The 17,641-nt window shown below is 42.0% G+C and overlaps 1 protein-coding gene across 20 annotated transcripts in view; it reads right to left on the reverse strand.

The window, feature by feature from the left end:
• Positions 1 to 17,641, reverse strand: part of LOC105691578 (cAMP-specific 3',5'-cyclic phosphodiesterase) — a 290,405-nt gene that overhangs the window by 71,154 nt on the left and 201,610 nt on the right. Inside the window, exons 1-2 of one of the 20 annotated variants that reach the window (XM_020855563.3) lie at positions 11,572 to 12,638; positions 5,454 to 5,846 (exon numbers count right to left, since the gene is read on the reverse strand). The exons of 17 other annotated variants lie outside the window; for them this stretch is intronic. In XM_020855563.3, coding sequence (XP_020711222.1) covers positions 5,454 to 5,677 — 224 coding nt within the window. In that variant the 5' untranslated portion in view covers positions 5,678 to 5,846; positions 11,572 to 12,638. Of the gene's footprint in view, positions 1 to 383; positions 2,794 to 5,453; positions 6,625 to 11,571; positions 12,639 to 17,641 lie in introns of those variants that run through there. 2 more of the 20 variants (XM_048654642.1, XM_020855564.3) reach the window with 2 other exon arrangements.

A 17,641-nucleotide genomic window follows, 5' to 3' on the forward strand; every position in this document is an offset into this window, starting at 1 on the left:
TGGGGGTGTTTGAGACGCCGGAAATTTCACTAGGATAAATATAAAGTTCTTCGACAAATATTTCCCCAGTGATTTAAAAAAACGGTTAACAAGTAGAAATGTATAATTTAGAAAAAAAAAAAAAAAGAAAACATCAACCGTCGTGGAACGATGTGGTTTTATTGCCCCATGACGAAATTTTTGAAAAAAATTTTCATAAAGTCGTCCAAAAGTTTCGCTTTGAAGGTCGATAAACTTTTCGCAAAACTTCCAACGTTTGACCGTCGTCGTCGTCGCGTTTGAAGTTCGAGGTTAATCGGACGTGGAATGAATCGTTCGAGAGTTCAAAGTCCTAAGGTCGATCGTGGGTGTCGTTGAAGTTTGTTAAAAGTTCAAACACTTACGGAACTGCGAAATAGAGCGGTCTGGCCTGCTGCCTTGCACGAGCTAAAGTTGACACGCATCCGCTGTGTCTCCGAAAGCTCGATATCGGCAAGGCAACTTTCATCGTTCCAGAATCTCTTCGCGCTAGTCTCGCGCTTGTTTCGTAGGGATCCAAAATGGCGTATTCGCACATCTTTGACAAACCCCTCGATCCGGTCTACCGATCACTGATCAATCTTCGAATACAATTACAGCCACATTTTCTCGTTGCCCACGTCTACGTTTCATCTTTCACCTACAAACTCCAGGGTCAAACTGTAATTGTTCTATTTGTTATTCTTCACGGGTCAGGGGTCACTTTATCGCGTGAATTTCTATAACGATCCAAGGGCGTGGACGTTAACGCGCGAAATATTTTCTGGCGCGAAATACACGAATCATATCTTCGTTATCGCACCGCTCGATCAATAATTAATTAACAGTCTTTCTCCGATGAAATTTTCATATTTATATTTCACCCACAGCCGATATACATCCGCGCATAAAGTGATGGGGTGGGGAGAGGTGGGAATAATAACGACTAACCGGTTATTACGATATAACAAGACACTTCAACAACTCGATATCACGTTATCACTATTCAGTCGCTCCACGTGACACCTGTCAACGTTCAATTCTTTCACCTGTAGTCAACACTAGCGAGGTAACTTTTTCCGTCACGAATCATTATCTTGATCGTCGTTTGTGCTCTTTATGTTTTTTTTTTTCTTTCTCTACTCCCATAGAATTTGATTGATAGTTGGGTTGCGCCGGTTATCGCGAATTCTCATGTCCATCGGCTTCGGTATTGTAAACAAAATATCTTCGAAACTGCAACGGATCTTTGCACGAGGTTTAAGTGTAGTAATTGGTTCTAAGAACGGTCATAAGGTTTCCCAGGTTTACGTTAACTAAGTTATTTTATGCGGATATCGCACAAATAAATCGGCTGTACGTAAAAGCGCGGGGACGTCGATGTCCTGACTGATCCGAAAATTGTTCCAACTTCCGTTGTATTCGTTGTCACGTTTCATGAGCTGAATCTTTACTGACTGGAAAAAAAGGTAATATAACGTTCAATTTATTAGAGCAATTGAGTATCGTTTCTCCTTTGTTTCTTTTGTATTTTTTTCCTTTTTTTACATCAAGCGGTTGAATGTTTTTCAAGATACCGTAGACAGCGGCAGCTTGCGGGTATTGTTGTTCTCTGCCGTAAACTCGGGAACATAATATTTGCATTACCGCCGATATTTTTAGAAGTTGAGCGTCCCTGCCTTTGCATTTTCACGTATAGTCACCGGCCTGCCATCTTGAAACCACCCAAGTTTAGCGGAAAATAGGGATAATTATTTCGAATTTGGTTGACGCACGAAGAAATTTTTCTCTATCACCGTACGGATCGAGATGCGCGGTAACGAATCACCGGCCAATTTCTGGACAGCCGTTTTCTTTCTATTTTCTTCTCACTCGCGGAGGTCTAATTTTGACAACCGGAACGAGAGAAAAAAAAGATTTTTAAATGAGAATTCAACGTTCAAGACGTTCGTGAACAATGTGGACGGAACAAGTATCGCAAAGTGTTTGAGAGAAATCTGCTATGGAGAAGTGAAAAAGGAGTGAAGATTTTAAAAAAGGTTTGTAACAAAGGGTTGTTGTCTAATTAATAACGACGGTGACTTTGACGGTAGCTAAAATACTTTGGGTAATGCTAATAGCCAAGAGCTTTAATTTGACGCGAAGCTGAAGTCAGGTTCTCTTTTGCAGAGGACAATAGCCGGGGCGGCTTGAACTCCGGATTATGGCTTTAATTCTCGGTTATTATCAAGCACACGCCTTCGGAAGGTCCTTTTTGCTCAAAAAAATAGAATGAAAGAAAAAATCATCGGCAAAGTCCGGAATGAATCGGACCTGGGCAATGAGGAATGGAAGAAACAACTGGGTGAATGAAAGGACCGGGAATGAAACTGATATACCAAAAATTTAGGAACTCGGATCTGCGGTCACACGCGTTTCACAGCAGCGTAAACCGTTCACGGGTTTGGATTGCGCAACTTTTTCTTCTCAATTGCCTCACTTCCGGTAGACCGCGGTGAAACGTAATCAACACATAGCAGGCACACGTCACATAGGATATCGCGTAAAAGCACACCGCACGGATCAGGCGAGTCTGTATAACATTCGGAGTAGCGAAACGATTTTTGAGAAGCACCGCTTTTCGATCGTCCCGCGCGCGTTTCAAAATTAATCTGCCATGGTGCGATGGAAGGTGCTTCGCTGTTCGTCACTCGCCAGTCCGCCGAGAACTGACTCTGTCCATGCTGCTGATAGCAAACCGTTGAAATGCCAGCACCGCCACGCGAGATTTTCCTCAATGACCAAATGTCCGTGAAAATATGTACAACCACTTGTAACACGTGGGGATGAGAGGAGGTATCAATCGTGTCGCGAGATCGAGACTTTTCTTATCCCAAAGCAATCGTTGCACGACCTTGCCAACGGACCTCCGCGGTTCGACTGATGCAAATTCACCGATCATAACAAGCACCTCGGGGACGACGGAGTCGGCGATCCATGAAATCCAGGAGTATACAAACATCGTACGTAACTGCTATTTACAGCGGCATAGCAAAACCGTTCGGAATATCATAACGTCCTGCAGAAGTTTATTTTTCTGTCCACCTTTCCATCTGACACTTCGAAGTCAAAGCTCATTGTTTTCCAACGTCACGTATCTTATCGAGTCGCAATTTCCACGCGTCGCAATCTCGATTTCATAACCGATCGAGTGGTGTACAGCTGTCAGGGGGAAGGGGGGTAAAAAGAGAGACCCGAACGTCAGCTGATACCGTGCACCGTACGATGAACTCGATCTTATCGTAGAAATCCGATGTTTTGTCAGGTTGTGATAAATCGTACGTCCTGCACGTCAGGACAACTTCATTTCAGTCAACACGACTCACTTTCCAACCGTTAATAGTGAGCAGCTATACACATGAATGAACCGTCATATCTCATTCATCGCAAGTTTCGTATCAATCGAAACTCGTAAACTGCAGTTGCGTATCCGATCGTTATCGAATCAAATTATCAAATCACTCGCACGTACGGAGTTATTGCGAATCTGTGAAACCGTTTCGATAATCCAGTTTGTTGGAGGCGGGAAACCCAACAAAAAAAAATGATTATGCAACAACGTGGATTACGGCTAGATTCAAATCTCATGCGGCTCGATGACAATAATCCGACAATTTTTCAGACGTTTAAATTCATGCAAGCATCGCGTTGTAATCCCGTAAATTTTTTTTACTCATACCATTGCAGTTTTTGAGTCGCGAAACGGTGGAATATTGCGGCGAAGATTACACCGTGGGGATTCGTTCATTATCAGTATAAAATAGCTGGTCAGTTTCCTAGGTGATAAGATAACCGACGTTGAGCGCTCCTACTCGGTGTTATACAATTTATCCAGGTATCACGCGACCGTAGAAGAAACGTAGAACTGAGAAAAAAAAAAAAAAAAAAATAGAAAAACGTTGAACGCGTGCGGTGATAAAATTCAATCACATCATTTTGTACTCCGGCTACCGGTAATGCGTCGCTGCTTCCGCGTGTAAGTATAATATCGACAAAGCTGCTGCCGGACGATCAAATTACCTAATCTGAGAAAAGTAGTTGAATTTAGGAGACTATAAACTTAAAGATTGGATCATCCAAGCCGATATGTATACTACGCCCCAAGTTCAACTTTTCACTTTCGTTTTCAGTGATAAATCTGCCACGTGGAATTTTCGCTTATGGATTTTATATATTTTAATTTAAAATCAACCGTATCATGTAACTACGTTCGAAATTTCAAGAGGAATATGACGATTCGCAGATACCGGAACTGAAATGTGGATAAAGTTTCAGGTTCAATCAACCGATTGGGTGTGCGCCAAATATAGTTGAAATCTTTTGTAAAACAAACGCAAAATGGACAGACTAGCACTCACAAGCGGTTGTTTGAGATATCCTGTCAATTGATCGCCGAAATGCATTTACTTGTCTCAACCGAGTTGAAATGCAAGATAAATAGAAAATAATATTTCAGGCGTTTATCGTCGCGTTTAGAATACGTCTAAAATTCGTTGACCTGTGAGCAGCAAAATTCATTTGCAATTAAAATTTCTAATTTCCTGACCGTACGCATTATTTAAATTACCGTTCACTCTAATTGCGTCGAACTACCGTGACGTCAGCTATCTAAACCAACTATATTGCATAACTAGCTATACACCGTAGAGTACACGTATAGAGGTTTATAGCGGCCGCGAACGCGGACAAGCCCAACGAGATCGGCACGATGGTCGTTTCGGAGAGCCTTTGTGGGAACGTCACTCACCGATTACAGGTATATTATACCGTCAAGTGTGAAGCGGCTCGAATGATTTCAAATATAATTTCAGGCTACGATTTCCAACGATGAATTCAAAGTCAAAGTCCGTAGTCTAATTATTCCAAAAAACAGTTTGACCAGATGGGATTTCAGAGCGCCGGGACGATTGTTTCACCTCCAAACTGAACACAAGTCATTTTTCGGAGCAAGTAAAACCAAGCGATAAAATAATTCATAGATACACATTACGAGCGGGTCAGTTCTCAAACATACGTCGAACTTCTTGACGAGAGAAGGTCATTTTCAACATCTGGATAGGATTGATGTGGTATTGCCCTGATACGAAATGGTGAAATTTATTCAAAACGATCTTTTCAACTCGGAAAATGTCTGCGAACCAAATACACCCGGTCAAAATAAGATTCAGGTTAATACCCAACATTATCTTCATCGTCATCTACAACCGTGATACGATCCGAGATATACTATTTATAGGAGCGTTGATTAAGGTTGCTAAATTTTGGCACTGGTGGTGAGAATCGAGATTGCCAAGGTTCTCGCTCAGAAATACGATCAAGCTTTTGACGTTATACAGCGATAATATGTTCAACCGCCGCCGTATCGCCGCTGCGATTCCTGCTCGTACATAATTTCTCGTCCGACTTAAAAAACTCACCTTTTCTTCCGATCCACGTAATAACGACGAGAGTGTCTCCGTCGAGCCTGACGACGACCTGCCGGTAAACCGACCGCCGTTTCTCGCGAGTCCCGTCGGGAATCCTTGTTCAAAGATTCTCGCCTGGACTCGCGACGAAATCTTCCACCATTGCCGATACCACCGGCCACTTCACTGCCCTGGGTTTTTAACAGTGTCCATAAAAAAAATGAGAGGGCTATCATATTGTCACGGAGGATAGTCACTCGCACGGTACCGTTGCAATGGTCCCAAGACTCCAGCTTTAAGTGCCACTTTCCATCGTCCTGTTTATGTCCTTAATTAATCACATTTTGTACATCCATTATCTTCAATTATCCGTCGGGGCTCTTCACGCCGATTATTTTCGCGATACTGTGGTGGGAAAGAATAAAAAAAGTGAACGTCAAAATTCCGAAGCTTTTACCGAAGAAGGCGGCGAAGAAATGTGACAAAATTTGGTCCCGATATCTTCACGGCCGGTCCAGGTATCATTAACCAGGGAAATCCCTGGAGCGTAACAGAAAATCATAGAAAATCCCCTTCCGCAGTTTATCACCACCCTTATGGGTGCGGTCGACCGTAAGGAACCCATATATACCTATGTATATCTATAGACGTAACCATCCATCGGAAGTCTATTGTTTTTCGGTGTGTCATAACATAAATCACGTACGTACGAAATTTTTTTTCGTCTCCTTTTTATTTCCTTTTTACCCGCATGAAAACCGTCGAAGACGCGTCATCAATAATCGCGAGTAACGTATCAATCACGAGTAGGGTATTAGCGAAAAGACAAATGAAGAAAGGGGAAAAGGAATGCGGTTCTTCGAGGAGGACAAACTCTCAAAAATTGCAACGTGAAACTCTTTGCATGGAAAATGAATTTTCGTTTCAGGCTCTTCATAAAAATTTCCGTAGCAATCGATCGGGGGATGAGAAAAAATATTATACCGCAGAGACCGGGTGTATATCGGAGCGCATTTGACAACTGTCGAACTGATAAAGTTTTTACTTTTCCTTATACGCTGATGACGGTGCGACGAGCGAAGGTCCGAAAAGAATTTACGTCGAGTCTCCGTGGGCGAGACGAGGGCGGAAAACGGGCCCCAAGGAAATCAGAAACTTCATGAAAGTTGAACGCGTGCGAGTCCAAGCCTTCGCCAAATAAGACACATTATTTATTAATACGATCCTCGTGACTCGGGAACCGATACAATGCCGCCAAAAGTGACCATATATAAAACTAAAAGAAAAAAAAAAACAAAACAGTAATAACGGAGCGTCGCAGTTCTTTTATCAATTTCGCCATAGCTTTATACAACTGCGCGACAAAAAAAGGAAGAAGAAATTTATATTCAAGCGCATGAACTTTGAGATAAAATAGTCTTCGCGCCGTAAAAGTTAAATCTCTGAAAGGTGTCTCTCGTGGCACGAAAAAAAAAAAAAGTAATAAAATAATCCCAGCGCTCACGGAAGAGCAAGTCTGCGGTTAAAAAATTTTCAGCATAACGCACCGTGATTCAAGCTATATATTCGTCACAATTTCGGCATGAATATAAAAAATCCCCCCCAGCGATAAACAGGGGTTATTCGGTCTAATATCCGCAAAACTTTAACGGTGACATAACCGTGCGGGTATATGAATCCGTATTTTTATATACCCGACGAGCAGCGAGAAAATTTCGAATGATCGTATATGTTGAGCTGCTGCTCAGCGTGAAGTTTAGCGGGTCGTTCGAATATCGAATCGTTTCGATTCATTTTTTGTTGTTGTTTCTCTCTTTTCCTGGTCTTTAACAGTTTCACGTGCGAATCGTATAATTCACCGCATATATTCTACGATGAGAAATATTTTATTGCAAAAATCGATCGTTAAAATATATTTCTGGTGTGAAAATCGGGTGGACGTATACACGACACGGATCCTCCTCCGGAGAGGCGAGCGGTATAAACGCTTCGAGAACGATCGAACCGGTTTTAATATCAAAGGCATTGGCTTATCCATAAAATTTTTAGTGGTTATAGGAACGCTGTAGGAGTCCAGAATTTTCGACGTATCATTGATCTGTACGATATGAAACTTGAAATCATTAATAACCGCTGAAAAAAAGATCTATTCATCCGAACGTTGAACGTCTTTATAATATAAACGAGCGGTGTACGCGTTATAACTCGAACAAAGAACCGCTTATCAGAGTTTTCGAAAATATTAATATCACGACGCAAGGTTATTATGATTGTTACTATTTTTTTTTAATTTCAATTACAGAGGTCTGAAATATTTTCAACCGATGGATCAGACGCGCTATGGCTTTCGATATCATATTTTCCATCGCCACGTATTACCCGTACGTAAAATAAATACCCTGCGCTCTTCGAACTGAATGATTTTCCGATGATGGTCTGAAATTAAATTTCCTCGCATAAGCGAGAGTCGGATAGTTAATTTTCACATCGAGACACGAATAAGTGCTAATTGTGAGTGCTCGTCAAGCGCCAGGGAAATAATGAAATTTTACGGTGACCGTAAACGACGAAGGATAGACATAATTCGGCCATCCCGCGAGCTCCGAATCCGTCCGAATGAAATTAATCGAGGGAAACTCGCGCTCGGATCAATCGGTCTCGAGACCGTCAGCAATCTATAGAAAACGACGTGGAGAAGAAGAGAGTAGAGGAAAGAAAAAAAAAAAATCGGGAGAGCAAATATGAAGCAGAGAACGTCTGCGGATAAGCTTCTTAATGAGAGCACCGTGTAGGATACGGTCGAAGACTTATAAATCATTAGGTTACGAATATAATACACAGGACCCTGAAGACCTCATTAAAGGTACACCGAATCACGTCGCCATTAGGGATATTATGGAGTAATACAAAAAAAGAAGAAGAAAAAAATCCACACGGTAATAACTCATCCACCCAGCACGCCGGGTTATATTACGTGTAAGAAAACCATCCGCGGCATTAAGACGTTACACGTACAGTTCGTGAAATCTCGCAAGGACTGTTGAACGTGACAGCATAATGCTATTGATACGGTTAGTCGTCATACCCCGGACATCCTGACATTAAACCCTACCGACAATAAATGAAGAAGTCCAGTTTTGGCGTAACTCGCCGTTCTCGTTTCGAGGACGCGCGGTAATAAAACTCCAGATTGTCCTCTCCGTTCGGCGTCGTTGTGCCAAATCGCAAATCAATATTATTCAGTCGGTTCGCCGGGAATTTCGAGGATAAAATGTTGATACAACGAACGGGCGATACATACCACGCGTCGCGTCGTCGCGTGTGATAAAAAAAACCGTGAAAAAAGGAAGCTCGAAATAAAAAAAAAAAAAAAAAAAGGAACAAAGTAGGGCATACCCACAGGAGCTGTTCTATGCGCCATTGAATCGCAGTCTCGACGGCATTGTCTCGGCTTGACATCGCTGACATGCGGACACTGTGCCTACGAGTTACCGCGACGATAAGCGGATGAAAACATGCCAGACTCGCTTGCAACGATGCGGACACGTGTATGCATCTAGGTATACCTGTGCGGATACGCGGAGAGACTTGTGTGCATATATCTGAGAGTATAAGGTGCGCATATCGTGTGAATACGGAGTGTCGCATTAGAATGTTGCCACTCGTGTTTCGGTACACGAAGACAACTGTCCCCCACGTAGGTGTATGTCACACATTCCGCGATGGAAAATTAATCGAAACTTTATGAACAAACGAATGGTTCGATTTGCACGCGAGTAGGTATAATACGCCGATGTACGTACGTTCGACCGCAGATTCGTAATGCACTTGGATTCGATTGATATCCTTTTCAAATTGCAAAAAAAGAAAAAACGTAGACTCATTTTTACGGTAAGTTATGGTAGGTAATTTTCGTCAACGATGCTCGACCATCAGTGATAGGACTGTGGATGAATTTGGATCGAGTGGAGGTCGCAGTTTGCGGTTCAACAAAACATCGTGAGATTTTTATCCCAGGAATCCGAATTAATCTATCCATCAAATTGATCGAGTTATCGCCCATTTATCCAACCAAGAAGTGAAAAATCGAGGATATCTCGATGGGAAAAATTCGTGGCTCAATTTGACCAACGGATTCGTTTTCCTGAGGTCAAAATACGCAAGAAAAGCGCCCTACAATCGATTCTAGAAATAATTCATTTTTGGGCCAAAAATCGAAAAAATCCAAAGGGGTACCCCTTGGAATTTTTGTCGATTTTGGGTCAAAAATCAATATTTTTTTTAATTGGGTTTTATATGCTATTCTTATGTATTTTGACCTCAGGAACACGAATCCGAAAGCCAAATTGATCTACCTATCAAATTGATCGAGTTATCGCCAATTTATCGAACCAGAAAGTGAGAAATCAAAGATATCTTGATGGGAAAAATTCGTAGATTGACAAAAAAAAATATCCCAACACGCGTGTGAAATATAACGATGTGAAATTGAAAAAATTCACGGGACAAAAATTCAAACGACGAATGAAATCAAAAGCGGCGCGTGCTTACGAAAAAAAAAAAAGAAATTTAGAATGTCCAGTTCCATTTGGATGAAACACGTACGGAGCATTCAATAGTTTAAAATCAATAATATGATTGATTGATTGGTATAATCAGAGTAAAACGTGGTTACGCACGCACACTCGAATGTAATACACGGCCCATTCCATGTGGAGAAATCTGTGTCTAGATATAGTAATAGTGCACCTGACATTTCAAATTATGATACCCATATGCCGATAATGTAACGAAAAATAAATTGAGAGAAAAAAAAAAAAAAAAAAAATTGGGGCAGAGGGGCCGAGGGCGATGGCGAGGGGGGTATGGATTTCCGACGTATTAGCATCGAAATTAATTACAACGACACCACGTCTTGCGGGATATAATATCAACAGTTTGTAGGAGTGACGTCGGATGTTTTAACCCACATATGAGATTTGGCTTAGGATTAAAATGCGTCCGTGGGGTGAGAAATAAATCTCTTTCCTACAGAGCGTGTGTATCGTTGTAGCGCAGGGTCGGGACCACGCGTAGTGTGTACATACGTATCAAATAAATTTGGCTTAGGCTTTTTTTTTTTCTGTTTTCAATTCGTATGTTCTTATCCATGTACCGAACACCGGCAACGGCACTGTATACGAGTCGACGCGCGGCAGCGCGTTTTATCCGCGGGCGCAACACGCGTTGTTGAATGTAATTAATATTAACAGAGCAAAGAACGATATTGTACGAAAGCGCTAACGCTGCGTTATTATACCGAGCAGTGAAAAACTTCCGACGCACATACGGCCCGGACGATGTACGATGATACGTATACATACATATAACTCGGTATGCGCAATGGCAAAAAAATTATCATGTACCCGCAATAATTTATCTGGAATCCAAAATTCTCGTGAGAATTATTCTCAATATACACGTATACGTGGCGAGGCGAAAAATCTGGAGGGGTTTTTAATAGTGAAGTTTTTCGAAAAGTGACTCGCAATTTTTGAACCATGGGGCGAACGATGAGACGATATTATATGATCAATTTTGGAGGATATCAATTATTTTTGTACCTTTCGACTCGGCGCTGATTTAGGGCCGATTATCGGGCAGCAATAATTATACTCGTCCGAACGACACGGGACGTCCGGTAGGAGATAAATTGGTTAAATTTTTCCATAACTATATTTGAAATTGGATTATAATGTCGCTCATGGGTAATGCCCGAAATTCAATAAATCTTCAATTTACTTCATCCCCTCTGACGGGGCTTGACTTTACACCGGCCGTTAGAACGAGAAGAGAAAAATATCAAATCGCAATGCTCAAGGATTAGGATAAGTTGGTTATTTAAACCTTAAATCGATAATATTGTATCGCGCTATAGCGGGAAGACGTTAAATCCGTTCGAGCCGTTTTCGCATTTACATAGGTTTAACGTAACGATTTTATATCGCATACCTCCACTCGATTCAGACAATTTACATATCGCGTCGATATCTGTCGCTCATTTAAATTATTCATTTGTTAATTCCCAAAAAAAATATCGAACACGCCGCAACCGTGCATCGGATTCAATAGTAAAACACGTTCGGTAAACCTGCAAATATTAATCCAGGGATATCACCGGTCGACGATTACATGGAGTATTATTGAAAGTTGGCTAGAACGCAAATATTCACTTCACATACATACGAACGATGCACGTACTACACTGTTACACCTGACACGTACGTATGTTCGACACAGTAAATTCACACTCTCCGATCGGTCTTAGAAGCACTACACACATAATTACGTAGCCCGATGATACGTAATTAGACGTTTTCACCGATCGTATCGAACAGTTTTCACTGGTTTCATCCAACCAAGATCGCATGGTGCTGCAGCCGCTGCCGCTGTCGCTGCAACATCGTTCGAAGTGACGAAAAGATAAGTCGATCGGCAAAAAAAAAACAATTTTATCACACAACCAGCTGTTCATCTGCTTTTAAATTTTCATTTTTCCACTTTTTTTTTTCAACGCGAATACCACTTCCGCGTGAAAAAAAAGAACATGAAAAATTGTTCGCTATAGACACACCGAGAATAAATGCTGATAAATTTATACGTATTTGTTTATTATGCTTGTACACGTTTACGTCCAAAAATACGACGAAACGGTAAAAGGAACACGGCAGCAAATATTTGTCGTTCCTATCGACGCGTTACAACAAACGGATGAACAATCCGGGCACAAAATTAACACCTTCCCTGTCAAATGGTCTCGCAGTTCTTCCTCTTTACCAAAAAAAAAAAAACAAAACAAACTTGATAGTTTTCAGTCCAGCGTGTACAAATTCTCGATGAAGTTTGTGCAGAGGTTTTGACCTTTTATCGGCGAGTCGTGTAGGAATTCGATCAGCAGGTGTGCACGCGTAATTTGGTGAGATATAATCGTAGATCTCTTGAAAAGGGCGGAACGTCAGCGACGGTCCTATCCGCTCTCGGTGCTCTCGGTACACCTCGGATACGCGAAATACCTTGACGGTGTTCGGGTTCGCGTAAACACTTGGCACTCGGTGTTTGCGGGTAACCGTGTAGATGTAGCGAACGATTAGAGCATCGGCCTACCCGAACTATTCCAACATGAGCTACGCACTACGGGCTATCTAGCTAACGATAGGAGCGAGGCGAAGATCGAGGAAGGAAGTGGAGCGGCGGTCTCGAGCGATGCTGTTTCGGCACTGCGTGTGGTGTGATACCGTGTGTGTCGCCCCGGTGTGTTCAACACAAACAAATCGATTGTCTTGTGATTCCTGGCTCGCGGTGTCAGGAATGTAACTAAGGATAACCGGGCCCTCCTCCGAGTAAATCCCATCTATTCGCGATCCGCGGGTTGCGCGCGCGCGCGCTTTCAAACGGACTTAAAAATCGCCCGCGCACGGTCGCCGGACCGCGAAGGTAACTTTCTAGTTTCGCGTGCGCGTCGCGACGCTCTTGACGACCCGAGAGAATTCATGTACGTGCGAGAGGTAGAATAGCGACGAGGTGGGAAACAAGCGGGCGACGTCACGTACGCCTCTCCCGATCTCAATTATCTCTTTTTCTCTACTCACTTGTGCTCACACGAGGCTCGTTCCCATACGAGTACGTACACACGTTATCAGCGGCACGAGGAACGTTCGATTCGAGAACGAGATCGATCGCGATTTGTAACGTCAAACCGCGTCGTGGATTTTCAAAAGATTCACAGCTGCGAGTTTTTCGGTTCAAGATTCAAGCTCGTACGGATTGGTCATTCGAATTTAAAATTTTCAGTCGAACGTCATTCATGATTCACAAAACATGTAGTGAGCGCACGCCGATAAGAAAAAGCGAATTCCTTCTATCGCCGAGAGAATTCAAGTTAAATAATCTAGCCATGATTTTGTAGGTATATACGCCGCAGTTGGTGTACCCGGAAAAAATCATCAATCTTTTCGATAGTTTATTATTAATGACGATCGATGAAATGTTAAGAGTTCCGTAGACAGCTATTGCCCTTTTGAATTCGTTACATCGAAAGAAGAAAGTTGGAAATAACGATAAAAAAAAAAGAGAGGAATTGAATTCCGTGGGATATAACTTGGAACCTCGCACGGAACATATAAACCGTGACGACGATCCCTAAAAACTCGTGTACCATGCAATAAAGTACAGTTCACTTTGAAAATTATTTTCGGTGTACGCGCCCGTAAAGTTTGCCACCTGCTAAAAATTCTCCCCGTGGTTATGAACGGTACGCCTTATTACGATCTTCGACATAAAATTCCCTCATATTCCTCGCATCGTAGGCCTTCGTCATTGGAGCATAATATCGCAAGATATGTGTTCGGACTAGGGTAACCATTGGACGGAAATCGGGCCGCGATTATTCCCCATAAAGATCGTGGAAAATCGAAAGACGATCGCACGTTCGATATTTATATCAGCTCTTCAATTTCGTTCCTCTCACTTTAACCTTAGAATAATTCGTTCGCCTTTGAACCGGCGTATGGTCTGGTTCAATAATTTCTCGAAGGAATGTCAAGAGCTTGCCGCTCGTACCTTATACATTCATCCGATTCATTTTTTCATCTCGACAAGATATTCGCAGCTCGCCTAGAACTCGAGAAAAAATGCGCTCGAGCTTTAAAATTTGCGGAGGGTGAAGGAGAAAAAAAAAAAAAAATGAGAAAAAAAGGCGAAAAGATTTGAAAATGTATTAGATTAAACTCGTGGGACGCGACGAGTTTACGTGGGTGTCATTTCCGCGCTCAAAAAGAGATTTAACTTCGGAGGAAATGAAACTGGAAGGAAATCCGAATCCTGACTAGAATATAGAAAACTTTTTCGCTTTTTCGCTTTTCCAGTTTTTCCAGTTTTTTTTTTTTTTTTTCATTTCTCACCAGTCAGCTCCAGGTGAACGAATGATAATCCCTTCGAGCTCGTGTTGCAAGGAGTCGTTGACCTCTGCTGCTTTTCCCACTAAATTCACGTATACTGTTACCTCCGTTTCACCTGCCAACATCCACCGGTTGCGCTGCCGCAAAGAAATCTTTTAGAAATATATCAGCGAAGTGTATCGACGGGTGATATCGGAATCGGTGATACACGAGCTGACAACCGACATCAGCTTATAATAACCGAGCCTAATTGCATCGATCTGAATACCTGTTAAGGAGATACCGTACCTCGGAGCGTATCGATCGATCGGTAAGAGGCTCGAGCAATGACCAGTTTATAGCGTAGCGATTCAAAGTTTCGAACCACAGCGATCTTAATTTTTTTACATTATTTTATGTTCAACCCAATCCCGGTAGAACTTTCGAGAGAACGAACGAGTCGTGAGAATATGTGAGAGATGAAGCGCAGAGAAATAAAATTGAAAACCGAGGCGCGGACTCGAATTCGATCACCTTGACATTATGGTGGTACAATAGCGCATAAATCAGTTCGACGATGTGGAACAATGAGAGATCGATGATCCTTGAACCAAGGGCAACGAGCCCGAGGGGGCGAAGAATTTCATTCGATGCGTGAAATTTAGTTCACGAGCTCCAATGACCGATCAATCGATGCGGATAACTGACGTATGGATACGAACGTATTGCACGATCGTTCTTCTAATCGGTTCAAAAAATTGTCGTAACATCGAGGATTACAGACGGCTGTGCGCCGTGACTTTTTCAAAGTACATTACACACGCGTCGATGTTATTCGTGTAGAATATTAATCAAACGGAATCGATTGACAGCTCGAACGGTAGTCGAAGTAGATTATTATTGGTAGTCGAGACGTAGAATCGGTAAGTAATCCGGTTCGTTTACGATATGATCAGATGTATGCTCACGTAAAATCGTAATCGTGTATAATTCGCCTATGAGTTCCTCAAAGACTGGTTAACGTGCGATTCGCTTACCTGGACCAAACCCACGCGGATTGTAGAAAATCGCGGAGTTCGGAGCTGCCGCTTTCGTATCACTTCGAACTATACCTTAGTTTGTATCATGTCACTCGCAACACTTACCTGAAACAGAAAAGAGAAGGGAAACGTTAATTATTTGACTCGAGCTTCGAGAGTTCTTTCATCTATTTCTTTGCTCCTCCGAGCTTATCGCTCTTCGCACGCGAGTGGAAAATGAATTCAGGCGATAAACCTATGGGAGAGGAGATTTCGATGATTAATTCATTAGTTCCGTTGGTACGCGCGATACAATAAAGTGATTTCCTGGCATGTTGTTGGTTTAGAAATTACGAGGAACCCCTCGATCAGTCGTTTGGGCCTTGTCTCGAGTCAGCACGCCTCAATCCGTGTTAACACGTCGTTCCTTCCACCTCCGATGTAAATACGAGCGACGTACTCAAAGCCCACGCCATGTTCGTGTATGACGATGCGAACTAGACTAGCCTTTGAATCCATGAATATCTTATTCAAATCTTCTAGCCGGCTAGGGCAACGAGACGTTAACGCCGAGGGATCGGTAAACGTTCGCAACAATTTCGTAGCTAAGTTCAGCTGTAAAGTATCGCCAAATATCGTGCGATTCGACGATCTGTAACTCGGTCTGTAGCGCGGTTCACCGCAAAAATTTAATACAACGCTACGAGGAAGAGGAACAAAAAACTCGAAGGTATAAGAACAAATCTGTCCAGAGGTCTCCGAATAATCTACATAACATTATATAGTTTGCACTTATTAATTCTGAACCGTAGGAATATAAGTAATTGAAAACAATAATTTTGTGATAAGAAAATAATGATGCAGAAAACAATATTTTTTTACGATAACGCAACTATATCGCAAACAATTTGGATCAGTCGCAATCTATGACCAGGTTCAATTGTTAGATCGTCATCGTCAAAGTTATATCGTAACTAAACCGAAACTTTAATGGAATTCTCAAGCATTTGTCATTTTGGAATGAATATCTGTCGTATAAGCTCGGATTGAAATCGCGCTCGATTTCTGACGTGCGACACGGGAAGATGAACCATCGGGTTATTTGAAAGGACGACTGGAATTAGCGGAGACTATCTTTCGGTTATAGAGGTTCGAGGGATAAGGAAACTTCGCGTCATTTCTCGAGGCGGATCCCACCAGCTCCGAATATTTCGAATCTCTCTTGAATGCTTACGACCGCGTATACGCGACGCGTTCTAAAACTTAATTACAAAGTCTGAATTGACGGCAGCTGCGTGGATGCCAACCTTTCACGGTTACTCTATGAACATATTCAGCCATTATACCTATAGGTATAATACACGTACTTAATACTTCCTTTCTTTTTTTCCTTCCAATTTTTTTTCTCTAATAACTTTGTCTACTCCGCACTAATCTGACCCAAATCGTAACGTTCTATAGAATTATAATCGAAAATCTTTCCAGGCCCGTTCTCGTATTTGATGACCACTCAATCACTCGTCCGACAACGGTCGGTAATTAAACGCTTTTAGGATCAATCTGGTTTTTCTTCTTCTTTTTCTCTTCTCGATAATGAAAAAAGGATAAAAGATCCCGAGTCCATCCCAGGCAAAAAATATACTGGAACAAGAAGAGACGATATGAATTTCGGTCGGATAGTAGATCATATTTATTATATATATATTCTTTGTTCAGGACGGGGCTTTATCCGGGAAGTTTGTAGAGTCAGAGGAGCTTTCGCGCGTATCGGGAACTTTACCGACCGTATAACGGAGAAGCAGAAGCTTTCCCAACTTGCCCCAGGGGAGCTTTTGAATATGGTTCGATAAAGAAGGTCGCTGAAGTAGTAACCGGTAAGTAACCCTATGCACCTTTTCGCGGTCGGCTGTTATCCAAAACCAGCCGATACCACGTCGGATTTAATCATACGAAAATTTACCGAGAACGATGACATAGCCGAGTTGTTTTCAAGCTCGCGACACTTTTCTACCTTTACGCCGAGAACAAAAAAAAAAAAAAAACAACATAACAACATTTATATCTAAATATTCCTAAATAATAAAAAAGCTCCACTTGGAATAACGTTAATGTGAGAGTTGACATTAACGTGGAAAAAAAAAAAATTATACATTTCGAAGGATTTTGGCTTTTTTACTCTCATAATATTCGCTGACACGATATGGGGAGAAAAGCTCTGCCTTCACATCGCGTGTACAACTGCGAATATTACAAGAAAATCAGATGA

The sequence above is a fragment of the Athalia rosae genome, chromosome 1 (genome assembly GCF_917208135.1).
Source record: "Athalia rosae chromosome 1, iyAthRosa1.1, whole genome shotgun sequence".
Lineage (NCBI taxonomy): Eukaryota > Metazoa > Arthropoda > Insecta > Hymenoptera > Athaliidae > Athalia > Athalia rosae.